At 52.4% G+C, this 25,903-nt stretch overlaps 8 protein-coding genes across 8 annotated transcripts; 7 read left to right on the forward strand and 1 right to left on the reverse strand.

Annotated features, from left to right (window-relative positions):
* Positions 1 to 795: 795 nt before the first annotated feature.
* Positions 796 to 4,449, forward strand: J4E86_001316 (uncharacterized protein; the record flags this gene model as incomplete). Its single annotated transcript, XM_051441886.1, has 5 exons — positions 796 to 2,308; positions 2,355 to 2,602; positions 2,652 to 3,440; positions 3,488 to 3,973; positions 4,042 to 4,449. 5 exons carry the CDS (start codon positions 796 to 798, stop codon positions 4,447 to 4,449), a joined length of 3,444 nt encoding a protein of 1,147 aa, XP_051308057.1.
* A 641-nt stretch (positions 4,450 to 5,090) lies between these two features.
* Positions 5,091 to 7,207, reverse strand: J4E86_001317 (uncharacterized protein; the record flags this gene model as incomplete). The annotated part of the gene is made up of 4 exons (XM_051441887.1): positions 5,091 to 6,541; positions 6,678 to 6,690; positions 6,749 to 6,860; positions 7,023 to 7,207. 4 exons carry the CDS (start codon positions 7,205 to 7,207, stop codon positions 5,091 to 5,093), a joined length of 1,761 nt encoding a protein of 586 aa, XP_051308058.1.
* Positions 7,208 to 9,822: 2,615 nt separating this feature from the next.
* Positions 9,823 to 12,217, forward strand: J4E86_001318 (uncharacterized protein; the record flags this gene model as incomplete). The annotated part of the gene is made up of 6 exons (XM_051441888.1): positions 9,823 to 9,841; positions 9,901 to 9,980; positions 10,047 to 10,638; positions 10,692 to 10,730; positions 10,782 to 10,971; positions 11,821 to 12,217. 6 exons carry the CDS (start codon positions 9,823 to 9,825, stop codon positions 12,215 to 12,217), a joined length of 1,317 nt encoding a protein of 438 aa, XP_051308059.1.
* A 643-nt stretch (positions 12,218 to 12,860) lies between these two features.
* J4E86_001319 (uncharacterized protein) lies at positions 12,861 to 13,596 on the forward strand (the record flags this gene model as incomplete). Its single annotated transcript, XM_051441889.1, has 2 exons — positions 12,861 to 12,884; positions 12,991 to 13,596. The coding sequence occupies 2 exons, from the start codon at positions 12,861 to 12,863 to the stop codon at positions 13,594 to 13,596; spliced, it is 630 nt and encodes a 209-aa protein (XP_051308060.1).
* A 336-nt stretch (positions 13,597 to 13,932) lies between these two features.
* Positions 13,933 to 15,320, forward strand: J4E86_001320 (uncharacterized protein; the record flags this gene model as incomplete). The annotated part of the gene is made up of 3 exons (XM_051441890.1): positions 13,933 to 14,017; positions 14,174 to 14,722; positions 14,776 to 15,320. The coding sequence occupies 3 exons, from the start codon at positions 13,933 to 13,935 to the stop codon at positions 15,318 to 15,320; spliced, it is 1,179 nt and encodes a 392-aa protein (XP_051308061.1).
* Positions 15,321 to 15,959: 639 nt separating this feature from the next.
* Positions 15,960 to 16,396, forward strand: J4E86_001321 (uncharacterized protein; the record flags this gene model as incomplete). Its single annotated transcript, XM_051441891.1, has 3 exons — positions 15,960 to 16,058; positions 16,123 to 16,279; positions 16,305 to 16,396. The coding sequence occupies 3 exons, from the start codon at positions 15,960 to 15,962 to the stop codon at positions 16,394 to 16,396; spliced, it is 348 nt and encodes a 115-aa protein (XP_051308062.1).
* Positions 16,397 to 23,201: 6,805 nt separating this feature from the next.
* On the forward strand, positions 23,202 to 24,242 carry J4E86_001322 (uncharacterized protein; the record flags this gene model as incomplete). The annotated part of the gene is made up of 2 exons (XM_051441892.1): positions 23,202 to 23,900; positions 24,075 to 24,242. 2 exons carry the CDS (start codon positions 23,202 to 23,204, stop codon positions 24,240 to 24,242), a joined length of 867 nt encoding a protein of 288 aa, XP_051308063.1.
* Positions 24,243 to 24,504: 262 nt separating this feature from the next.
* On the forward strand, positions 24,505 to 25,870 carry J4E86_001323 (uncharacterized protein; the record flags this gene model as incomplete). The annotated part of the gene is made up of 2 exons (XM_051441893.1): positions 24,505 to 24,508; positions 24,867 to 25,870. The coding sequence occupies 2 exons, from the start codon at positions 24,505 to 24,507 to the stop codon at positions 25,868 to 25,870; spliced, it is 1,008 nt and encodes a 335-aa protein (XP_051308064.1).
* Positions 25,871 to 25,903: the final 33 nt, after the last annotated feature.

Below are 25,903 nucleotides of genomic sequence, written 5' to 3' on the forward strand. Positions count from 1 at the left end.
TCTATAAGTAAGCGATACTGCTATTACCTCTGTCTGTGTTCTGAAGTGCTGGTGGTGTAGGGTTTGGATGTTGATGTGGATTCTTTGACGTCTAACATCTAGGTTGGCCGCGACTGCCTCCTCGGACGCTCCTTCCGTACCCGTCCTTGCGACTTCTTTTCTCCGCACTCATCGACTACGCATCTTTCAGCCCCACTACTTTTGCTCCTCTGATATACGCCTTTAGCATTTCCTTGTTACGATCACGGCCCACTCGAGTTCCTTCGCGATCACCGGCGCTTGTTGTAATCAAAGCAACGAGCACACTACACGAGCAAGCCTTGCTGCACTGCTTGTATGGAGGTGAGTCGCGTTCTCGACAAGCCGAACGTTCGTCACTGAGCAAGAGCTAATTGTGGGATTGGGATACATGGCAATAAGCTTGTGCATCCGTGTTGTCTAATCTGCGACCATTCTGAAGTCGCTTTACTAACGTCTAACATTGAATTAGTAGGTTTGCGAAACGATGAGACTTTGTAGATTGGTTAGGGGCGCTCTTTGTTGTTCGAAAACTGCCACCCAAACATGATTGTGGTGGCTTGTCTCACGACGGCAGCAAGCAATGAGACATACACAATGATGGCTATATGAAGACGCTGGAGAACAGCGTTAGAATCGGCACCAGCTGTCTGACTCTTCGAGACAAGACAGGATCATTCTCTAGGCCACGCAGCACACACACTTCCTTATCTTCCCTTCAACCTTGAAGCCCCATATTTCACTTTCGCATCAACAAGAACGACAAATCATCTCAGCATGGCCGGTAAGAAGAAAGGCAAGGTCGCGGATCAAGCGCTCAGCGCCAAAGAGATACAGAAGATCAAGAACAGCATGGCGGAGTTCGTTAAAGACCCGTCTTCGAAGACCGAGCACTGGGCCACACTAGCTGAACCCAAGAAACCAGCTGCTAATAAACTCTACGATGAGTTGATTCGTAGCGGCGACTATCACGGTGACCCTAATGATACCACTAGACCGGCGACTGCTGGAGCGAGCGGACCAGCTGCTACGACAGGAAATCCCAATGCCTCTCTACCTGTCTCTGGAACTAATGTAGCAGCCGCCCCCCAGGGTCCCATCATATCTACTGGCGACGGAGGGAATGCTTCTGAGACCGAAGACTCTGACGAAGAGACTACATCAGATAGAGCGAATGCTCAAAGCCTCGTTATTAAAGTCAACACTGATCGACGAATGCCGGATGCGAGCGAAGCTGTATCACTGAACAGTGAAGGCGCAAACTGGGCTGTTGACGAATGGAAACTGTATGATAAGTACCAAATGCTCACCGAGAGCGGCCGGGAAACTCCGTTCCCCATTCGATCCGGTTTCCAGGACGGCGGACCGAACGTATTCACAAACCGCTTCCGTGTCGACATCAAGCCCAAAGTAGTCCTCCATGAGTTCGAGATCGTCGGTATGCCTTCCGGAGTATCGCGTAGAATGAAGAAGTTCTACGTTGATACAGCAATCGACAAGTCAACAATACTCCAGAACAACAAGGACTACTTCGCAACGGATTACAACAAAACCATCATTACTTGGAAGGACCTTCGAACAGAACTCAACGAAGGAACCAAGTGGAGTAAGAAACACAGCGGATGGCACCTTGTCGATATCAAAGATGGTGAATATCATATGCTGTCGCTCTACCTCAAGCACATACGCGTCGTGGATACCGGAACGCTAGAGCGATACGTCAAATCGGATACAGGCGATGATGGCTGGAACCCCCTTACTTGGAATCAACAAGCAGACGACAACAGCCCCAACAAAGACACTGTCATCAACGCTCTCAACATCGTCATCTCCAAGTGCTTTGAAGGCGGCGTTTTTCGGTTGGGCGCAAACAAGTTCTTCATCGAAGCTGGTAATGTGCCTTTAGTCGGTAGTCCTCTTTCCACTATCCGCGGTTACTTTTACTCCATACGTCCTGGCATGGGTCATATCCTTCTGAATGTCAACGCCTGTACGAGTGCTTTTTTGCAGCCTGTAACGCTCGATGTACTCATGAGCACAGCAAGCCAGAAGCTGTTTGGGAAAGACTACCCTAGTTTCCTTACTGGTCTCCGTGTTTACATCGACTACACCCGCGGCGATACTGAGAAAGCCCAGAGTTCCGACATGAACAAGGATGAGTCGAGGATAAAGAAGATATGTGGATTGGGTTTGGCTTGCAACAAGCAAAAGTTCAATCTCAAGATAAGAAACGACGAAGGCCAAGTCGTGGATGAGCAGCAGAAAGATGTCGCAACCTATTTGCTTGACAGTAAGTGCTTGGTTGCTGCTTTACAAAGCTTTCTAACGAAGCTTAGGATACGGTATGGACTTACAACATCCGGAGTTGCCCGCGGTGAACTTGGGAAGTCGGCAAAGGGAGACCTGGTTCGCACCCGAGAAGTTGGTTGTCATGCCATACCAGATTTACTCGCGCACAGTACCAGGAAACCTGATGGGAGGCATGCATGCAGTTGCTTGTAGGATGCCGGAGATCAATCGTGGACTGATCGAAGGCGAAGGCATGAGTAAGCTGCGGATCAATGCTAGCCCGGTACCGCCTGAGGTGAGTTTATACTATCTTTTCGGAGTGTTGTACTAACCATTCGAACCAGCTTCAATCAATACCCATCACGGTCAGCTCGAAGATGTTTGTTGTACCATCGACCACACTGAAGAACCCGAAGATCAAGTACGGCAGTAACCAAAGCTTCATCATGGACGCTTCTGCTCAGTGGGACCTTGCGGACAAAGAGTTTCTTCACACGAGTTCCTCCGCGAAAAAGCCCGTCATCAGAAAGTATGTGGTCATACACGAAAAGCGGGTGCCCGTCGACAGGGTTACACAAATCAAGAACAACTTCGAGAGACAAATGAGCAGCAGAAATGTCGGCCAAGCTCAGAACCTGTGGACAGGCGCGATCGATCTCAGGAACAAGGCCCTCGTTCCAGACATTTTGCGAGAAGAGCTTAATGAATCCAGAAAAATCCAGGCTGACCTAGTCATTCTCATCCTTCAAAATCGAGATCAGGACGTCTACTCCTCCTTCAAGTACCTGGCCGACAGAATCTTCGGGTTTCATACGATGGTTTTCGTTGAGAAGAGCAACTTCAGGAAGGGCTATTGGAACGAGTCTGGTCTCGACCAGTATGTTGGGAACATTATGATGAAGGCCAACCTCAAGTTTGAGGGCATCAACCATACCGTGGAGTCCAGCAGTCCGAACTTCGGCAACATCACCAAAACTTTGAAAGATACCCTGGTCCTAGGTGCAGATGTCACCCATCCGAGCGGCGGAGCTTTACCTGGATGTCCTTCAATTGCTGCGGTCGTGGGCTCTGTTGAGAGTACAGGAGGCAAATTCCTCGGATCCATCAGGCTACAGGGAGAGGCAAATAAGGAAGTGAGTACTGAAGGACGACGTCGCTAGAGCATTGCTAACGAGGACAGATGATCGACCCTGAGAAGCTCGCAGATATGGTAGCCGAGAGAGTATCCGACTGGTACTACGAGAACCAGAACACCTACCCCAAGAACATTCTCTACTATCGCGATGGAGTCTCGGACTCTCAATTCAAGACCGTCAAGGATGAAGAGTTGCCCTGCATAGTCAAGGGCTTCAACGCCTTCGTCAAGCAGTCCAAGGACCAGGGTAAAGGCAAAGGCAAGGCAGTTGACCCTCCGAAGGTGAAGATTACTGCGTTGGTCGTCACCAAGCGGCACCATACACGCTTTTACCCGCAAGATGTCAAAGACAGACAAGACGACAACCATAACGGCAAGCCGGGGACACTTGTAGAGCGTGGTGTTACCTCACCCTACTTCGCCGACTTCTACTTGCAGTCACACAACGGCATCAAGGGTACCGCAAAACCAGCACACTACTGGCTGTTGCAGAACGACATGAAGATGACCAGCATGGACCTCCAGTATCTGGTAAGAGAGAGCGACCCTTTTGAATACACACCTTCGAAACAAAGACAGCGCTAATATGAACAACCTAGACCCACAACCTCTGCCACACCTACGTCCGCGCTACCATGGGAGTCTCCTACGCCGCACCAGCCTACTACGCAGACAGACTATGCGAACGAGCCCGCTGCTACATCCGCAAATTCCTCGTCCCCTCCGAAGAGGATCGTAAAGACATCGACGATCTCCGCAAGCGAGAAGAGCGGGTCCGCGGTCTCTTGGCTCCCAAAAAGTACGACAAGGAAGTTGAGAAGAACAAGACGCGAGCGGAGCGAACAAAGGAGCGAGAGGAACTGAACAAGAAGAAAGAGGAAGTGGAAGAGGCGCTCAAGAAACATGTCTTCGATAAGGCGGTAGCGTCGTTCCGTGACGATGTCAATGATCCGAACTACGATCAACAGAATCGGAATCAGCTCTCGAAGACGATGTACTGGATGTGAGATGGTGGCTCACGGGGGATGCGCCGGGCTTGTCTCCGGAGCCTAACTGCGCAAAGGTTTGCTACGGCACTTTTGTTCAAAGTCTCTTTTCCTACACACTCCCCTCTTTCGTGGATTTCCCTTCTTTCTTTTTGCCTGCTGTTGCTTCGTGTTTCCTTGGATCGTTGTTACTCGATGTCGATCTTTGTGTTTCCTTCCCATTTCATATGTACTGCTGCGTTCTGTTGCTATTTTCGTAGTCGTTTGCTTTATTTCCTTCATGTCATAGACTCTGCTTTCTGCTCATATATCTCATTACTCAATAGACTGTCCAACCCACAAATCATTGCAACTCTTGACCAGGCTCACGCTGAACAACCATAGCAATGTGTGAAAAGAGCTGAAGAATGATATGACTTCTATTGAAACAAGTCGCTTAACCTTTCGGAAGCTTGACTGAATGATACTAAAGCATTGACATGCAACACCAAATGAACCTACACTAACACCTCTAGCCATATTGCAGGCCTTCCCTAATCTAAACCACACCAAATACAAACGCCTTAGCGCTAGAATGCAACGATGAAGATGAAGAGCCAGGAACCAAAGTTGCGCCAACCCGTCGTCAAAATACGTTAAGAATGTATGCAGCGCTTGGAAGATCATTTCCACTGACCCTGGCTCAGCTTGAGCAGGCCCTCTACGCACCCAGCTTCTTCTGCTGAGTTTATACTCGAGCGACCACTCGCGTCGTCACCGTGCATGAACTGTCGCAGCTCATCGTCTTGCTCAGGGTCGACAACACCCTTGCCAGCTTTCCGCTTGTCCTTGGCCAGCATGGCACCGAGACTTGACGTCTGCGACATCAGATCTGTGTTCTCTCCCAGTATCTTGCGAGCTGCTCGTGAAGCAGGAGGCGTAGCGGCGACTTGGCGGTCTCTTCGTACAGACTTGGACGCGTTAGGCTCCCAGTTCTCCTTATCGCTCTCCGTTTGCGGGAACTCGTCCGACTCGGTGCTTTCGCCGCCCTTCTTGTAGTCGGCATACTCCTTGCTGGAGAAGCGGCCGTTGATGGTGGACGCGCGTTGCATGGAACCGCGAGCCTTCTTGAGTGGACTGCTTTGTACTTTGTGTGAGCTGTGGCGTGCCATCAGCGGGCTGCTGTTTTGGCGGGCCTGGTTCTGTGCTAATATCCTTCGGTTCGCGCGTAGTATGCCAATCGCGTCAGCTGCACTGCCACTCTCCTCTTGTTCGGCACGCGTTGTCAGGCTGGTTGTTGATCGGCTCTCGGGATCACACCAGAACTCCCATGCGCGCGAATCCCTGCTCCTTCCGATATTCGATGTTGTCCTTGGTACCTTGGGGCTCGGCTCGCCTCGCGCGGCGGCGGCTAGGCGGTCGTTCAAGCCAGCTGCACTGTAGCTTCGTCGCAGGCCAGCAGCGGCACGGGAGAAGGAAGATGGAGTCTTCTTCGACTTTGGCGGTGATGGCGTCTTGTCGAGGTCGGTGACGATACGCGCAGTGCCGTCCTCATTGGTCGCTATCCGCACGAAAGAGTGCTTGCGCTTCAGTGGCCGGGAAGGGGTCTTGGTTGCATGGTCAGGTGATACTGAAGGCTTCGGAGGGGCGTTCGGAAAGGTGATGACTTCGGGCGTGTAATCGTCGAGATAGCGGACGAACGACGCGCTGCGACGGTTGGAGATCCATGATGTGCGTTGTTGCGCGGCGCCCTGTGAAGATGGTGCAGCCTGCTGCGAGCTGCTTATTTCAGCGGAGGCATTTTCGATATTTTGAGATTCGGTAGATGGCTCTGCGACAACTTCATTCGCGTTCTCTGGTTCGTTGGCAGAAAAGGCAGTGTCGATGGTGCGTGGCTCTGGGATCGTTTCGTCGGAAGTGAGTTCTGGCGTTGCGGGCTGCTCGGGTGGGTCAGACCTCGGGCACTCGTCCTGGTCCGCCTCTTTCGGCCCCGGCGCGTTATCGATATTGCGCGCAATGGCTACCGTCTCGTCCTCGGTGGGCGGGTCCGACATGGTGGAAGAAGAAGACATCAGCGATGCCGTGGAAGATGGTTCGAGAGGCCGTGAGCGACGGCGGTCGTTTTGGCGTTTATCTAAAGCAGAGCGTGATCAGGACGTGTTTCGAAAATCATGCGCACAACCAAGCCACGCGCAACACTTCGGAGCGATTCAATCGGGTCGATTGAAAAGCAAGCACCAGCGACGCGCACAACAGATGGATTGACTTACTTTGAAACCAAATCTAGGACGCGATGTTAGCAAGGCGCGCACACTCGTGACGTGGAGAAATTGGCGCTTACCTGAACTTCTTTCTCGCCAAGCGCGACTTTGCGGACGATCTCTAGTCGTGCTGCCTTGTCTGGCTTCGGGTTCTTGAGATATTCCGATTTCAACACGTCTTCGTCTTCCTTGCTGCAAGATGTCGTGGTCAGCGCTGATGGGGTGATGGAGAGTCGTGCCCGCGGGGTAGGCCGAAGTAGCTCCCGATGGTAGGTTGCGCACGAACCAACGCGTTGAACATGGGTCGACACGGTCGAGTTGGAAAGGCAGAACTTGGATGGAATGAGAGCATACCTGGTGCGTCTTCTCTTCTGGCGAGCAAGAGCTTTGTTGTCGACATCCGGTGGCATGTGGTTTGCGACAGTTTCCTGCGAGTGCACGAGGAAGGCCAATTGACCACTAAAACTGGCGCGTCTGACGGTGGGAAGACGCGATGACGCAGGCGAGGAAAACGACGGCAAGGGCGATGAGGCGGACATGATGGGATGACAACAACAGATGTTGGTAATTGAACTTGGTGTGATCAGAGAAGAGCTACCATGAAAGAAGGTTATAGTAGAAAGAATAACGCGTTCAATATGGTGGCAGGAAAGTAGTGTGCGAGGCGCGTCTTCAGTCGCGTACGTATCAGATTGGTCCGAGCCGAGCGCTTGCCTATGTCGTGCATACCACTTGACTGAACTTGCCGCCCGTGCACACGACCACTCCAGCCTCATATCCTGTATTATCCATGCGGCAGACGGTCACGCATGCACGAGCATGATGAGGCTGAGAAATTGTCACATTCTATCACGCCCAATCTAAGCATCGCTGACGAAAACGCGTGCATCCCATCACTTCGATAGCCTTTCGTGGTTCATCTCGGCGTCTTGCAAGGAACTACGCGAACGCGGGACGACAATTATCTGTTTTGCTTTTCCAAGGTTCTCAGCCCTATTTCGGAACACGTCCAAGAACGCGCGTGAGCAGAGCCCATTGCACAGCAGATTCGTGCAACAGCATTGGCCCTCTGTATATTGCCGCCCCTCTCTCGACATCATCTGCTTCCACGCGAGATGAAGACGCGTAGGAGTCGCGACGAAAACCATGCTTCTGTTTCCACACGCGTAGCACTGACAAAGCTAGTACTCAAAAAGGATAGTGGTGAAACACGTCCGCACGTGACGCGCTAACCCTTCCAATCACCCCGCCACATCCGCGAAACACGAGTCAAACAATGCACGGTTCTGCTCATCACCACGTTCTGACACAAACTCTCTACCATCGGTATCATCCGATGCCCTACCCTGCCCGTACGCATCATTGCGACTGCAATCTAGGCAGCGACACGCTACTCAACGACTATCCAGTCCGGCCTGCAGTCTAACTCTCTTGGCGGTAACTCTCACCGTCAGATGGGCTTGCACGATGCTCAACCACCATTCCATCTCTGTTCCCGCAGATGCGCATACTCACTTGTCCTCCTTAGCATCTGACCTTTTGCATGCACTTTGGTCTAGTCGCGGTCTCATTGTTCCATCCCTTCCTACCCCACATCCACCGGTGAAGACAACCATACAAGGCAGAAGGTTTTGGAGCAAGAGTCGGAGGGTTCCGTGGCCTGATTATACAGATCTTTCGCGTCAAGACTGATCGGTGTCTTTCTGCCTTGTACAGTACACTCTGACGATGTCTGTGTTCAGGAGCCAAGGAGAGTTGCACTGCTCGGACCGAAGCCGACAGAAGATATTCGTAAGACAGCTTACTATCCCGCAACCACGTGCTGCATGCGGCACTTCTGGAGTTTCAACATTCGCGTATTGGCCATCGAGATCTAACCGAGTGCCTGTGGCTTTTTGGCGTTCGTGCAATCCTTGAGCCTCACCGGTTTTGGCCCCATTTTCCTATCTCGTCATCACCAGTTACCTCCTAACCTGCCATTACGATGGATGATTGGCGGATGGCACCCTTGCCCAAATCACAGCTACCAACGGTGTGCTGTTCTGACAGCCCTACGAAACAAGAAAACCCGCCCGCTAGGTTCCTGTTCGCGTAGGCGAGCTACTGCATCGAGCCTCGGGTGAGGGTTTCACACCCGAGAATCTACACTTCGGTCAGAGATACGGTCGCATCGTGGTATAGGGCTAGCCCTACGGGTCCACCTTCGTACCTAGACTCCGCTTCCGCCGCGAAGATTCTGGAGTCTGAGATCCTTTCGCACGATATAACCGCCACTCTACCACTGGAACGCGGACCGTGACTGAACGTTCAGCTAGCACTTCAATTGGTTGGAGCTCTCTGCCTAGTGCTATTGTCGCAGGACATGACTATGCACGGTCTCGATGCTCGTTTGGCTTTGATTCGCCGGGGCCAGGTGTTTCTTCCGTTGATTTCATCTCTAGTCCTCTGATCGGATGCAGGGCTTAGGCCTCTATTCCCCTCTTCCCGGTCTCTGTCCGCCGTTCGCAACAAGTGTGCTATCTCTTCCACTGTATCACATGTTGAGCCAAGAGTCACGGGAGCTGTCGTGGACAACACTCCAGCGAATCGGCCCCTGATTTTTGACTAGCGAACATTTGACCCAGCGGGAAAGGCGTCGAAAGCAGGCAACTGTACCCAAGAGGCGAAGAGGTCCACCGTTAGCCCTTCATCATATCTTGTCACGCCAACCTCCGAACACCCATGCACGTTGCAGAAGACGGTGGCAGTCGTTCTACCTACGTGCTAGCACTAGACCGGACTTCAGGAATTCCTTGATGTAACAGGCTTTGCTTGTGTTTCTTTACGCTACAAGTCAATCTCATTGGCAGCGTCACTTCCACATAACTCTGTATTGTAAGCGATGTTCCCATATGTGCAGCTTTCCCCTGTTGCTGCAATATTTCAGGCCGACCACGATAACCTGTGCGTTAAATTCACCCTTTTCACCGATACAGTGCCACCCTTGTGAGTCACGGGCCTTCGTAGCGATGTGATGGTGTTGACGGAGGCAGTCTAAAAGCCCAACTCACGTCCGGCTTTGTGCTACACAAGATACAGGATCGAACTTATAAGCTCATACGCCCCAGCATCCTCTTTTAACTTAACAAGCTCAAGTAAAGCAATGTCTGGCAACATGCGCGTCGCAATAGCAGGTAAGGCAGCCATCAAAGGCCATGCAAACTACACTCGGCCAACCTTCTTACACTGTTAGGCACTTCTGGTCTAGCGCTTCTGATAGCACAAGAGATCAACAACTCGACGAGCCACCAGCTGATCATTCTCTCGCGAACCGTAAGCACCCCTTGGAAGAACACAGTTCATCTCCCGAGTACCAAGTAATGAACTAACGATCACCAGCATCAAACGAGCCTGATCGCTTCTGGTTACAACTGTCAAGTCGTTGACTACAACAGCCCCACATCTCTGCAGCATGCATTGATGGGTGTCGATACCGTCATCTCGACTGTACTGGGCAATCCTCAACTCCGTCTAATAGAAGCGGCTGTACAGTGCCGGGTTCGTCGCTTTGCACCTGCGGAATTTGAAGGTCAGCCAATCCAGCGAGGCCAAAACGCGCTGCTCGATCGTGGCCGCAACTCTGCGTTGGCCTTACTGCACCACTACCGCGCCAATATACAGTATACAGTCTTTGTTTGTGGCATACTCTATGAGCGCTTCTCGGTGAACGGGATGATGTCTCATCGTCTTGGGACTCATAGCGGCTATGGCAACGAGGGAGACTTTGTCGCCGACCCACGGCAGATGACTTCGACGGCACCGATTTACGACGCAAACCAAAACCTCTCCTGTATCTGCCTGACATCCGCATACGACGTGGCACAGTTCGTGGTTCGTGCTCTCGACATGCCAACTTGGCCTTCCGAGATGAGCATGTGTGGTGAACGTATGACTGTCCATGCCTTGGTCGAGGCTATCAGGGCGTGCCGAAGTAAGTATCATCATCGTTTGTCTGATGAATGAGCTTTGCTAACATGTCTTTAGACCGACCATGGGCTAGCATTGACTACCAAGCCCCCGCCAGTACGCAGGTATTCTCTACAACATCCATGCAGTTGCTGACCGACTACGCAGATCTTGAGTACCAAATGACGATGGCTCAACTAGGAGGAGACACAGCCGGACAGAGGCGGCTCGCACCGCTCCTCGCGACAGCAGAGGGGCGCTATGATTTTGCGGTACCCGCCTACCTTAACTCAGTCTACCCAGACGTGCAGGTCACTCGTTTCCAAGACTGGTTCCTGCGCAACTGGGCCTCGGTACCGTGAACCAATACCATTGTGGAGTATCGTCCGCTACTATGACGATACTTCCGGGACCGAAGAATATCCGCACGGGACTAGTCATACTTGGATCGTACACAAGGGTTCGGTTCCTAGGATTTTGACAACGTCTCATGGGGCTCCATGCTCCGTCTTCTCCACTTACGTACTGATTCGATTTCGTTCTCAGACTGCTTCTATGTACTAATATCGAGTTGGCGATTGAACCAAGGTCTGTGGGTCGCAATAAAGCTGCGAGGCGTTGACGATGGGATGCTCTTTGCGGCTTACAATGTAATTATACTCGTAATGTTATCAAGTCTGCAGTCCCCAAGTCGTTGCAATTTTACAAGGGTTTGGCAGTTGTGAAGTCTTGATCAAGGTTGTGTCGCTTACGCCTGAGACACTACCTGGAACGCCTCCACTGCCAACACCGCACGCGACACGTAGCGGCTCGCTCGTTCCGAAGCACAAGCAACGCTAACTATTTCTGCAGAAGCATACCCGATCTGCGATGATGTGAGGAAGGGTCTGGTCAGAGTTTGATGGCAATCTTCGATGGGGAATTACATCAAGTCGACGTCACCGGTGGGGCAACCGCTCCCCACTGCCATAATAAAACCACGACGCGCCTGAACACTCTTTTCTTTTCAGTATCACAACCACGACTTCAATTACATCTTTACGTCCAAATTCACATTCTCGAAAACTTTATCTTTCTTCCTATACCCACAACGTAAGTTTCATTCCAAGAGGTGGTGTGGTGGACGGGCTAAGTTTGCCGTTCCTGGCGCGACGCCCCCAAACCATCCACAAGCACGCGTCTGTCCATGTTGCTAACATATCTTCAGCACAAACACATTCAAAATGGTTTCTTCTCAGCAAGGCTACGCTCCCACCACCGTCGACATGAAGGGTAACACCCAAGCTGTCAACGAGGCTCAGTCCAACCTCCCTCTCCCCGAGCAGCCCCCTGTCGCCTCCGACTTCAACTCTGCCGATGCCAGCACCGTCAACGTTGGCTCCGGTCGCCAAGAAGCCTCTTTCGCCTCCGGCGGTGGTGCCATCCGCGAACCCGCTGTCGGTGCTGGCGGTGTTTCCGGACGTGAGGCCAAGGATGGCCTTGGTGGCATCCCCAACGACGCTGTCTCGCGCGAGGCTAAGGACAAGGCTGGTCTTGCCGACACCACCAACAAGGACTACGGATACCCACAGAAGAACGACCCCAGCGCGGGCGTCAAGCAGTAGAGTACTGCAGGAGGAAGGATAATGAGATACCCGAAGCATCATGGGATTGTATGATTATGGCTACTATCACTGCGCTTAGTAGCAGACTGCAAGAGCAGTCTTACGATGATCAATGAATGAAATGAACGAACAAACGAATATGTCATCTCCCTGTCGAATTGTTATGTCGTGATGAAGACGATGATGTATGAATGAATCCCATTGCCCCATGCTAGACTTCGTGCCAACGCCTCACGCGTTTCGGATTAAACTGCGCATGCGACAGGCGCACCAACAGCATCTGGCCGGATGTCACCCGTTCCTGACGCCATGTCAGCCGCAGTATGCACGTATGCCCGACTCTAGCATATGTATGGGTGGGCCCATTGCCGCTTTCCGAGCTACCACTGCTACGGCCGTTCGACTAAAGGCGGGGTTGTTTTGAGCACCTAGGTAAGGCTGAAGTAAGGTGGGATGTCTCAATGTGACGACGTCATGACGCAAGTATATCGGGGCTTGAAGTCTGACGGTATACATAGGTCAAGTTTGCACTTGACTTCAGGTACTCATACCACTTGAACTACCACAACTTCCAGAATCCAATCAATTGATTTACTCCAAATCTCAACAATTACAACACAAAAGAACTATACCAAACAACAGCATGTCGGCTTCGCACGGACAGAAGGTAAGTTCTCCGTCTGGAGCCCTCATACTTCGTTGTTTATCGCTGGTCCATGACCTCGTTTGTCATGACGGAATCGCAGAAACACTCACTAACTTACTGTCAATAGGTTACCACCGACCCCGCGTCTAAGATCCCCGTCCACGAGGGTGTCGGCACCGTCACATCAGACTCTCTAGCAGGCGAGTCTTTGAAGGGCGACGGTTCATTCGGCGAGGGCAACCCCAAGGCCGCAGCAAGCAAGCAGCCATCAGCATCAACCACCACAAACACCCACGACACATCAAACGCCACCAAGCTAGACGCCGCCGTCAATGCCGAGGCACGCGACGCGCAACAAGGATGGAACGAGGAGAAGATCATGAACTCAGGCAAAGGTCTGGGTAAGGAGGCCGGTGTCGGTCCTACATACGCAGTTGCTGGTGGAGGTGCTTCATCAGGAGGCGCTGGCAGCGCTGGCACAGCACCTACCGGTGTTGCTGCTGGTACCAACATCGACCCCAGCGTTCTCCAGCCCAAGGGTGCCAACTTGACAGAAGACCCCAACATGAGCGGTAACACCAAGTTTGGCGAGATCGGTACAAAGGATGACCCTTCTAGGCAAGCGGAGCTTAAGTTGGCGAAGGCGGCTGCGGCGAGTGCTGCGGTTGAGAACAGGGACCTGGCTCAAGGCGGCGACTCCAAGTTCAGCAACCTGGGTGATACCAACGCTTAAGTGTTGATGATGCATGGCGATATACTTATACCGTAGAGTAACGAGCCTAATGAATGAAACAAATAATGACCTGCAAGCTGTTATCCATGTTCTGGTGATGAAAGCGACAAACTCGAGGGGTGAAAGCAGCACGTGGCGGGGCCCTCCCAATCGGGCCTCTTCCGCGGGCACGGACGCGGGCCGTTGCAGCAGTTCAAGGTGGCCTTTCGCGACGCGGCATGAACCCCAGCTATCAATGTCGTTCATTATCCCACCCACGCTTCTTTCTTTTACCTAACCGTTCACCGAATCGAAATTGGGTCTGCAGAACCCCGATTGTTCGTTTGACTGCCCACCATGAACGGCTACGGGGACAACGGGCACGACGAGGATCCATTCGGTCCAGCCAAGGGCGGCATTGTGTCCAGTTTCGATGCCTTTCGTAAGTCTTGTCTTTACGCGGGTGTAGAGATGGAGGGAGGAGTAGCAGGCAGTTTGAAGGTCTCGAATGGCTAATACATGTCGTGATGCGACTTCCCAGCCACATGCGACAGCGCGATCGATCCAAGATGAACCCAATGCTAACGGATATCCACAGCTAAAACTAAGAAGACGTATCTCGTACAAGGCCGCAACTCCTCCGCGTGGACAGTGACGCTCATCATAACATGCATCTATCTCGCCTGGTCCGAGATCGCGCGCTGGTTCGCCGGCACAACCACACAATCGTTCGCCGTCGAGAAGGGCGTGGCCCACGGCATGCGGATAAACCTCGACTTGATAGTAGCTATGCGCTGCGCCGACCTTCACGTCAACATGCAAGATGCTGCCGGTGACCGCACCCTAGCTGGCGAACTCCTGCGCAAAGACCCAACATCATGGGCACAATGGACCGGCAAGAACGCCGAGAGTGGGACACACGAACTGGGCAAAGATAAGAAAGTTGGATGGGATGATATCGAGGACGTACACGAGCAGCTGGGCAAGGCGCGGAAGAGCAAGTTCAGCAAGACACCGCGTGTGCGCGGACAGACTGACAGCTGCCGTATCTACGGCAGTATCATTGGAAACAAGGTGCAGGGCGACTTCCATATCACGGCTAGGGGCCACGGATACATGGAGTTTGGAGAGCATCTGGACCATTCCAGTAAGCCCAAAGAACCAAGAACCACGAAGATAACATTTGCTAACATCCACCAGCATTCAACTTCTCACACATCATCCGCGAAATGTCCTTCGGCCCATACTACCCCTCGCTCGTCAACCCGCTCGACAACACCATCGCCGTAACACCCACGCCCCAAGACAAATTCTACAAATTCCAATACTACGTCTCCATCGTCCCCACCATCTACACCGACGACGCATCCATGATCCCCTACCTCACATCCAGCACATCGGAAGAAGACACACCCTTCTCAAACATGTTCCACACCACCCACGCCATCAAGACCAACCAATACGCCGTTACATCGCAGTCCCACAAGGTCGCTGAAACCTACGTACCGGGTATCTTCGTCAAGTTCGATATCGAGCCTATTCTGCTGGCAGTGGTGGAGGAGTGGGGTGGCTTCTGGAGGCTGATTGTTAGGCTGGTGAATGTTGTCAGTGGTGTTATGGTTGCGGGGAGTTGGGCGTGGCAGATGTTTGACTGGGCAAGTGAGGTCATGGGGAAGAGGAGGAGGAGGGGTGATGGTGTGGGCGTGTTGGGGACGCCGTCTGTGGAGAAGAAGAGCTGGGATTAGATGATGGTTTGGGGTGTTGATAGAGGGGAGGATGCATCCAATGGCGTTTAGGTTATGGGGAATGGGTTTCATCTTGGGAATTTTGTGAGTAAAGTAACCTCCTTTCTACGAATTTATAAGTGCTGCATACCGTGGAGTATCTGTATTGGCAGAATGGCTCGTGGCGAATATTGGATTTTGAGATTGCGGGACTGCGCGATTGCGCTATGGTACGTGTTGCTTTTCGTGCCTTACAATCCGCCCCCCTTGCGTAGCTGACACTTCTGCATAGAACCCTGGAAGCAGCGCGTACTTCAACACGTACGATCAGCTCCATCAAATAAGAATTATCGCCAGTTCAAGAATTAGTGCGCACTTCGACAAACGCTCCAGCCGACTTCTCTCCCACCTTCTCCCTCTTTCATTCGTTGCTTAGCGGTTTGTGCTACAAGGCGCTAGGCTGTATCTTACTTGCTCTTGCACCACCTTCGTCGGTCTTTGATTGTTTACCTCCCCACAAAATACTGACAAACGACCACATCACTATCTACTCTCTACCCTCTTTGGCAGAGGCTTCTACCACCAAATACTGACGAGCGAACGAACGCACCAAAAAACTTTCTTTATCGCATTTCTACTCGACTTGACTACACCCCGACTATGGCGTCGCCAACTCCACCGCAAGATCAAGGTGATTCGCGAGATGAAACCGAGGAGGAGCGAGATGATCGGATAAGGGAGGACCTTCGGGCTAGAATGGTAAGTTATGGCTATACGAAGTGCATGTGAGACATATACTGACTTCGTACCCCTACCTCTGCAGCCTGCTATGGCTGGTCTTGACCGTCGTGGGGAATTGTCGGTCTCGCAAGAAGATGCCCGCGAAATACAGCAACGTTCACAACAAGATACCAGGCTTCGGAACAGCTCGCGCCTGATTCGTGCAAGGGACGCTTACGAGGCTCGCCGCGCTCTCGGTAGTCAGACTGCGCGCGTCGCTCCCAGTAATCCGACCGTCACTGAAGCAGAGGGTCAAGGAGCCGCCACTACACCGCGCCCAGATTCACCTCTACCTGCGCCACGATACAGGCGGATAGGTCCAACCGAGAACGTCATTGAGCTACACGTTCCTCAGAATCGACCTGCCACAGAGCGAACTAGATGGTCAGACCCAAACTTGGAGTCGCGTCTAGCGTCAGTCGGTCGTATTCAAAACATATTGAACCCTGAGCCTGTTCAGACTCCCCGGGCTAAAAGCCATATGCCCACTCTGCGGTCTCAACCGGAATTCTACATGACCGGAGTGATAGCTGTCGACCCCACCGCGGAGGGTCTTCCCGACAACGCGGAATGTACAATCTGTCTTGAACCTCTCTCATACGACGTGGTAAAGTTCCACGCTTGCGGCCACATGTTTCATGTGGTCTGTGTACAGAGCTGGTTCGATCAGAGCGCGCCGCGTACGGGTGTGAAGCGAGGTACTTGCCCAAACTGTCGACATCAGCTGTACGAGCCAGATCCGCGATTTGGACGTGCGCGGCAACCTGCTGCTGTAGAGCGGACGCCTCAACAGTTGAGTGCGTTGCTACGTGCTTCAGAGGTTGAACTGGTGGCTACGACACGACCTCGTACCCTAGAGACTCCACAGACGAATACTCCCCGAGTTACTGGTAGTCCCGATCGTGAGTCCCGTCTCGCGCAGTTCACTGCTGATATGCAAGAACGTGTGAGGGCGCATGACCAGCAAGAGCAGCAGGCTGGCAATGCTCCAGCCCCAGCTCTAGATCGAAGGTTTGTAAGCGTCACTCGAGTACCTCATGTCGCTCCCGGATCTCACCTACCTGGATACGCGCCTCATCGCATTGAGTCATCGGAGAGCCCCCGAGGCGGTACGATGGAACGAGATTTGCCTACTGCCCGGCTTCCTCCGTTTCAACTAGGCTTTCCTAGCACGGCAGATGGTCGTCAGCAGCCAATTAGTCAGAACCGAATGCTTGAATATCAGCAGATGTTAAATCAACAGCGACAGAATGCATCCAACAACTCGCGATTCCAAACACTTGGTCGTTCAGCGGCCAGTATAGCAATGACTGATGCATTGCGCCGGCCTACTACATCCGCTAGAGAACCAGAAACTGGACATGGACCGTCAGATGTAGCGGAGCCGGACGAAGATTCTGATGCCGATGATATTCCCTTTCCAACATTCATCCCGGAACGACCTCCAACATCAACATTTCAATCTAACGGACTCTCGAATCAACCACGCGAGTCTCGAGCCGATCTAGCAGCACGTGCTATCGCGGAGCGTCGCCCCCTGTCAGAAGTACCAGGCCTCAACACCGGATTTGCAACTATCCCACCTCTTTCGCCACAAGAGGCTGCACGACTTGTCAGGGTCCGCGAGTTACCAGGGTCAGGGCTTGACCTAGCTACCCGCACTACTGATTCACTCCGAGACGAGCAGCTCATGTTATTGGAACGCCTCCGCGCGGTACAAACACAGATAGGCCGAAACCTAGAAGCATCTGGAGAGCTTCCAATGAACGCTATCGAGCGAAGGGAACAGATACGGGAGAGGGAGCGGAATGACCCACGCACTGCACATCTATATGGTGGGCCGGCGCCTGGGCCGCAGGATAACACTGCGCATCGGCCGCCGCCAATCGCGATTCCTCGACTTGCCGACCCATCGATTACTGACCTACGGTCATCTCGCGAGCCTCCTGATCCAAGAGCTATAGGCACAGGAAATACTATATGGTCGACGGACTATCCACCACCGGAAGATATGCGGTATATACTCAACCGCAATCCGGCTTCGAATGGATCGTTAGGGTCACCACATTATGTATATCCTTCCCCTCCAGGTTTCCACCGCGACGTCTCAAGAGTCCATAGCCCACTCTTTCCTTTCTCTCCAGACGGTCCCCGCACCGCCACAAACAGCAACATGCTTCACGGACGAAACTTCAACGATGAACGATTTACGTTGCCTGAGTTGCTCGCTTTGACTACACGCTCTGATACCGTAGCCGCTGCTCAGCCTGCTTCTGAAGGCAACCAGAACGCAGCCGCGGAAGATACAAGGTCAGTACAACATCCACGTCGCGTATCTAGCACCGTCGTGAGGCACATGCATGATGACTCACTACCCTTCAGAGCCGCATCAACAGATCCTACTGCCTTCAGGCAACGTCCTCGGGGGCGTCCTAGGCCGGTTTCTTTCCATCGGGAAGCACAAGAGGCCACTGCATCAGATACACAGCGCTTTCGTTCTCGTGAAGCACGGTCTGAATCGCTCCAAGAAGATGACAATAGCACCGATGTCCCTGAGGCATCAAGCTAGACTTGTTACTTTAAGATATCAGGCATGATAGAAAGAGGAGAATGGTGAGCGCGGTTTGGGCGATTTGGGTACGATTGAAGCTTGAGCGCGTTCGAAGAGACAATGCATAAGACCCCTTGAGCTTTGAGGTGGAGTGAAAAGAGTATGTTCATGATGCAGCTAGTGTCAGTGATCAGTCGTTGGCTATCGATGTTGGGCTTACCTCAACGGGGTCATCAACGGTTTGATGTAGACATCGAACAAATACAATAAAAATCATTGATCAAATGTCTGGTTTGTCAGCCCCGGTTCCTGATCAACGTCGCGAGTGAAGGCCTGAGGACGCGGAAGCCCCGATCATCGTGGTATATATTTCACCCAAGACCACAGAAGAAGCAGTGAAAGTAGTAGGTCATAGATCTTGCCCATAGGATCCTACATTGTGAATGTCCATCTCGCCACAATGCTGTACAGCCACAGTCTAATGCTTTTCACAGCCTAATAAAGAGGAGCCTATATTGTGTGATCCCCGCCGGGTTTCAACAGATAATCTCCTCAACCCACACCCGACTCTCCAGCTCCGCTCATAGTTCCAAACAGCCCAGCCGTGAACATGGACTCCTACGTCGGGCGTGAAATTCCGGAGCCTAGTGATACATCGTCGTCTACCAACGAGCGTGCTGTCCCACAGACCAACACCACACCGCCGTCTAACATGCCCGCTCTCCGCAGCCAAGGAGAGTTCTTCATGACTGGCATCGTACCAGCAGGGCCCCAGCCCGAAGAATCAGACTGCTCAATTTGTGCCGAACACCTGGCCGAAGATGTGGTACAGATAGCTCGCCCATGCGGCCACATGTTCCACGCTGTGTGCCTGCTCACCTGGCTCCAAGGCGATGGACGACGAAACCGCACTTGCCCCAATTGCCGCTGTGAGCTGTATGCGGCGCCAGTGCCCCAACCGTCAATGAATCTTGCTCCTCCAAGCCGCACCCGAGAAGCTATCATGGAGCAGAGGATACAGGTACAATATGAGACCTTGCGGCGTGCGCGAGAAGATCAGGTAAACAACCTAAGGGTTTTGGAAAATAACCTAAGATCGACTCAGGTCGCTTTGGGACGAGAGCCTACAGCCACCCGCACACCGATTCCTGCGCAACCGGTAAACTTTGATCATCGCCCCATCCCGCTTTCAGACACATCAGAGGCCAGCGGGCGATCGAGAAGGCGAACTCATGCTGAGAACTTGGGGCGTCGGACGGAAGGTACCAACATCACCCAATGGCGGAGACAGACTGCTCAGGAACGAGAGGATGAAGCGACCCTCGCAGCGCTTGTCTTGGAGGCAGAAGATAGAAACATTACTCGAAGGCCGAGACAGGTCGTGGAAAGAGACGCCGAGGGAGTCGAAACGGTGGTTGGTACGTGGCCGCCTCATAGCTCCCTCCATGGTGAGCCTGTAGCCAGCTCCGCCAATCAGACAACGGCATCGGGAAGAGCAGAAGAAAGGGCTAGACTGCAATCCACGCATGACTTAGCGGTGGCTGAAATGAGACAATTGGAAGCAGCGCGTCTTGAAGATGGGCTTCTACACGACAGTGCCGAAGCAGCAGCACTCGAGCGAAACTTGGCAGATCTGAATAGAATCAGACGCGACAGCAGACAGCAACTTCAACAGTTGGATAGACGACCCGCAGAGGAAGACCGTTCGTCAGATGATTCGATTCCCAGCATCAGGACGCCCAGACGCCAACGCATGTTAGCTAGACGGGCTGCTGGAGAAGACAGCTCGTCAGATGATTCGGTTCCCAGTATCAGGACGCCCAGACGCCAACGCATGGCAGCTAGACAGGCTGCTGGAGAAGACAGCTCGTCGAATGCCTCGTCAGATGTCCCCAGCATCAGGATGACACGCATTGAAGCTATGGCGAACTTACGAGCCGCTGAAGAAGCCGCTGAAGAAGCCAGATCCTCACATAATTCGAACCCCAGCAGCCGAATTACTGACGCCGATGCGAGGTTGTATTTAGCCAGAGTGAGGGCAGCGCGACTGGAGGAAGAAAACAGGGCGTTGATGGAGGCAGTCTCAAGGGGACAGATCAGCCAGACGCCAGAATCCTCAGCAACCAACAACATTTCCCCACAACCTACGCAGTCTGCGGCTCGAGGCCCTATCATTGGGAGAACCACATACCCGGCTCCACCACAAAATACCACCGAACCTATCGCCCCAGCACGCGATTTCGCGCCGAGTAGATTAGCACGAGCCCGTCGTGTCGCGTTGCTGGCCGGCCGTGGCGACGATGTCCCAGAAGATGAGATTGCCGAGTATTATGGCTTTCCTGGTCTGACTCAGCTGCACGATGAAGCCACTTTTACACGCATATCGAACTTGGCGCGCATGCGCGTTCGCGCTCAAGCTGCTGCTGAGCTGGCCACTGTGGACATGATGAATGAACAGGATGATGAGATTCGAAACTTGTTTTGGCCTGGAAGGCAAGCCAGTGACAACAATTGATGATGTAGCTTGTTCGACGTATTGATACGTTGTCGGTTTTCTTTTGCTCTTTAGATGGATCCTTGGGTATATAGCTTGCCTCAACTGAATAACTCTTTCCCTTGTATACTACCCCCCAGTATTGTTTTGTTCCTCCCGTGATACTTCCTTCTACTTCAACACCCACTCTCTTTCCCCCTCTTTTACATCCACAACATCACGTTCGTTTTTAATCCACTTTGCCTCCCCGTACGGCCGCACAACAGCCAATACCTTCGCCTTGACCAACGCCAACGGGAGCGGTCCAAACAGTCTACTATCCCTACTCCATTCCAGATTATCGCCTTGTACCCAACAATGTCCTTCTGGAACTCTTATGACCTCCTCCCTTACGCTCGCCCATTTCCCCTCATGATCCACCGCGTGTACATCATCTTCCCCGCGCCCCGGCGTGACAATACTGACAAAGTCGCCTGGCATCCCAATGATGCGCTTACACCCGCTCTGTTTGGGGAATATGGGATGATTATAGGTTATGATATCACCAACGCGGAGATTGCGACCGCGACGATGAAGCGACGAATATAGTATCCATGGGTGGCCCTTATAATGGTGGGGGATCGTAGGCACCATGGAGATCCCGCTGGTGGAGGATATGCCGCCAATGTAGGAAGAGCATACGTGGAGGAAGACAAAGCCTTTTGCGACGGTGAGCGCGCTACCTATTGATGTATTAGCAAATCGATTCGGAGCATAGTGTTGCAAGTACTTGCGGCCTAGGGTTTGGACAAAGCCGGAGCGGTTGAGGGTGCTCCATGGTGGCGGCATTACAATCGGATCCTGAGCTTTACTATCGCTCTAGCATCTTTTGTCTGTGATGGCGGGCCCGCGGCGGTCCACAATGCTGGCGCGGTGTTGTTGTTAGACCATCATCGAGGTCAAAGATGCTGACTTGTGGTGGCCTTCTTGCAGGGGAAAGCGCTATCAGGTTTTCGGAAGTTCCCGTCGGAGGACTTGGCATCGTGTTAGCCGACATCCATGGATGCCTTCAACGTCAGTACCGATTCCGCGTCATAACAGGGATTTTGCGTCGCAATGCCCCAGGCAAAGCCACTGCATTTCACCAATCGTCTTACGTGTTGCTCTAGCTAACTCTCGTTAGAAGTTCGACACTTGGCCAAACCTAGCAAATAGCTTCATCCGGAAATTGTTACGAGATTGGAACGGGCAATTGCTTGCTCGGTTGCTTCGCAAGTATGAGGACCGAATAGTATTGGTATAACCTTATGTTTCCGGAGCTCGGTGGACTTGGCATGTAGTGCTGGCGGAGTGCTTGTATAAGATGTAGTACGAGGAACCCGGAGGTATAGTCGCAAAAGAGCAACTGACTGAAAACATGCTTTCAACATCTCTACTATTTCTGTTCGTATCGAACGCCATCGCTGATTTCGTTGATCCGCGAGACCATCTGGTCAATCGACAACACCAAGCCTTACAGGACTGCCTTCACGCAAAAGCCGTCCCTACTGCTCTCAATTCCTCCTCAGATTGGACTTCTCTCACCGCCGCATTCAACCTCCGTCTCCAGTACACCCCAGTGGCAGTGACAATACCAGAAACTCCGCAGCAAGTTTCCGATTCAATAACATGCGCAGCTGCAGCTGGCATCAAAGTTCAGCCCCGGTCTGGAGGACATTCGTACGGGAGCTACTCTCTCGGCGGTAAGAATGGTAGCTTGACGATCGATCTACAGAAGTTTAATGAGGTATCTCTGGATAAAGGCAGGCATCTTACTCATTTCTTCATGGTCTTTGCTAACAGGTCACAAGGTACTGGTATCGTTCGAGCAGGAGGCGGCGTGCGTCTCGGAAACCTCGGACTGGGTGTATACAAACAAGGTCAGGCCGCATTGCCTCACGGTACATACCCGGGCGTTGGTATAGGAGGGCACTATACGCATGGAGGCTTCGGATACTCTTCTCGTCGCTGGGGTAAGTACCGCTGTTTTGCAAATATATGTAACGACTCTAGCTGACCGTGATGTTGTTTAGGGCTTGCACTCGACACGATCGTGGCAATGGACGTCGTACTGGCCGATGGAACTCAACTTCACGTCACACGCACTGCCCATCCCGAACTCTACTACGCGCTGCGTGGAGCTGCAGATAGCATCGGTGTCGTGACTACCTTCTACCTGCAGACCCAGCCCGCTCCGGCACAGATCGTCAGCTACTCCGTGAACTTCACTTCCGCGCTGAACTCTTCATCTTCCGTCGCCGACGTCCTTCTCCAGTTGCAGAAGTTTTCCCAATCTTCTCCTCTCATGGACCGTAACATCACACTTGAGATCTACATGAACATATTCGGCACCTTCGAAGTCCGAGGCTGGTACTTTGGCGATCGCACACACTTCTCCAGCGCCGTACTTCCCACCATGCTTGAGGGTTTGCCCAAGGCCGACAACACAACGATCGCGACCAGAAACTGGCTCGATGCGCTGCAGGATATCGCAGAAGGCGAACCTCTCGTTGAGCCTTTGACTGGCTACAATAACCACCAGACCTTCTACACCAAGTCCATTGTTACGAGAGAGGCAAAGCCACTTACACGGCGCGCACTGGAGAGCTTTGCTGGCTATGTCATTAGTAAGGGATTGAGTGCAGAATCCCCGTGGGAGACGTATATCTCGCTATATGGTGGGAGGGATAGCCAGATCAATGTTCCATCGCCTGACAGTGCGGCGTATTCGCATCGCGATTCGCTGTGGGTCTTTCAGGTAAGCTCCTCTCCTCTCCCCTTCAGACAACTCTCATCGGGCAGTATCCCCTAAGCAGCTGGCTAATCTCGTTCTTGATAGAATATCGGTTCCTCGGCTAATATGCTTCCGCCTTTTGAGTCTGGCATCAAAGCGTTCGTGCAAGGACTCAATACCGCCTTGACAGATGCACAGCCAGATGGCGACTTTTTGGCGTACCCGAATTATCTGGATCCAGAGCTGACACCAGCGGAGGCGCATCGATTGTACTATGGTGATGCGACTTATGGAAAGCTCAGTGTGATTAAGGAATCAGTAGATCCAAACAAGGTGTTTTGGAATCCACAGGCGATTGGGAACTGAATACCTCTTCTCTAAGTTTTTGAATGCCTCAACTCGGCCACAATGTCAACCGCAGTGCGAACATATCATCCTATCCTTTGTCGTATAACTTTACAGTACGTAGTTTATACTCTAAAAGCGCGCACTTTGTGCAAAACGCCTTGATCGGAGTACAACACAAAAGCTAGTCCCAAAAGAGCAAGGTCCGTTGCTAGTAAGACCTTAACCCCGATAACGCATCCCACTTCACGAACTTTGCGCGATTACCTGTGAACGCGCAAACATGGGTCAGACTGGAGATGAAGCAATGGGACTGAAAAGTCCAGAGCAGGCTGCTTTGCGGTGAGTGTGTCATGGATGAGATGTGCTCTCTCTTACTGATCGTGTGTGAAGGCCTGCACCAACTGGTCTCGATGTGGAAGGGACGTTGCAAGATGCTGTAAGAGGTGCTTCCTTTTCCTCTTCATACGATCAATCCGATATCATTCTATTGTTTGAGTGCTTGAAAGCACGATGCAAATCGCTCGGCTAGTTCCTCTGGCGATTTCTCATTCTCACATCATATGCCCCAGACGTCGTACTGAACATGGAGCATTTCGATGTATCTTACGATCTTGCATCGCCACTAATACTAATCTCAATCAGACCTGATAACATCCTACCACGATCTCAACCCCTCAACAATCGACATCCTCACCACTGAACCCTCACCCCTCCAATTCATGCGCCACGTCGCCCGCAACCGACCCTTCGTAATACGAAACGGAGCCAAAGACTTCAAAGCCAGAAAAACATGGAATGCCTCGTACCTGAAAACCGTCATGCAAGGCCAAAACGTCAACGTAGCAATCACCCCACACGGGAACGCCGACTCAGTCGTCTCCCTCCCGTCAGATGGCGCGATATTCGTCAAACCGTATGAGACCGAAGAGCCCTTTGAAGACGTCCTCAACAAGATCCAACGCCAAGAGCAAGAAAACGACTACAGCGGTCCAACACGCTACGCGCAAACCCAAAACGATAATCTACGTAACGAATACTCTACGCTCTTCGCCGACGTACCCAAGAGCATACCGTTCGCACGCATAGCACTTGAGCAAGAACCCGACGCTATCAATTTCTGGCTCGGAAACTCTTATTCCACGACTGCTCTACACAAGGACAACTACGAGAACATCTACGTGCAGATACTGGGGCGGAAGCATTTTGTCCTCTTGCCGCCTGTAGAAGCGGGTTGTGTTAATGAGAAGAGCGTGCTGGCTGCGACTTACACTCCGAAACGGGAGGATAGCGCGTCTTCTAGTGCGCTAGAGAAGGGTGATCTGGTCATCAAGGTCGATGAGCCGGAGGAATATGTACCTTTCGCGACATGGGATCCGGACCAGCCTGCTGCCAACACCACGCCTTATTCCCAGTACTCGCAGCCACTCCGAGTAACGCTGGAAGAAGGCGACATGCTATACCTACCCGCACTTTGGTACCATAAAGTGAGCCAGAGCTGCAACGAAGAAGGAATCTGTTGCGCGGTGAACTACTGGTACGATCTCGACTTCAGCGGCGGGTTTTGGAGTACTGCGAATTTCGTTCGGAGCGCCGGGCTACTGAGCATGGGAGACAAAACTGCAGTACAGGGACAAGACCAGAGATGATGATAGTGTGTATATCAACAAAAGAAACAAACT

The sequence above is a fragment of the Alternaria arbusti genome (assembly GCF_024043155.1).
Source record: "Alternaria arbusti strain BMP 1465 chromosome Unknown scaffold_1, whole genome shotgun sequence".
Lineage (NCBI taxonomy): Eukaryota > Fungi > Ascomycota > Dothideomycetes > Pleosporales > Pleosporaceae > Alternaria > Alternaria arbusti.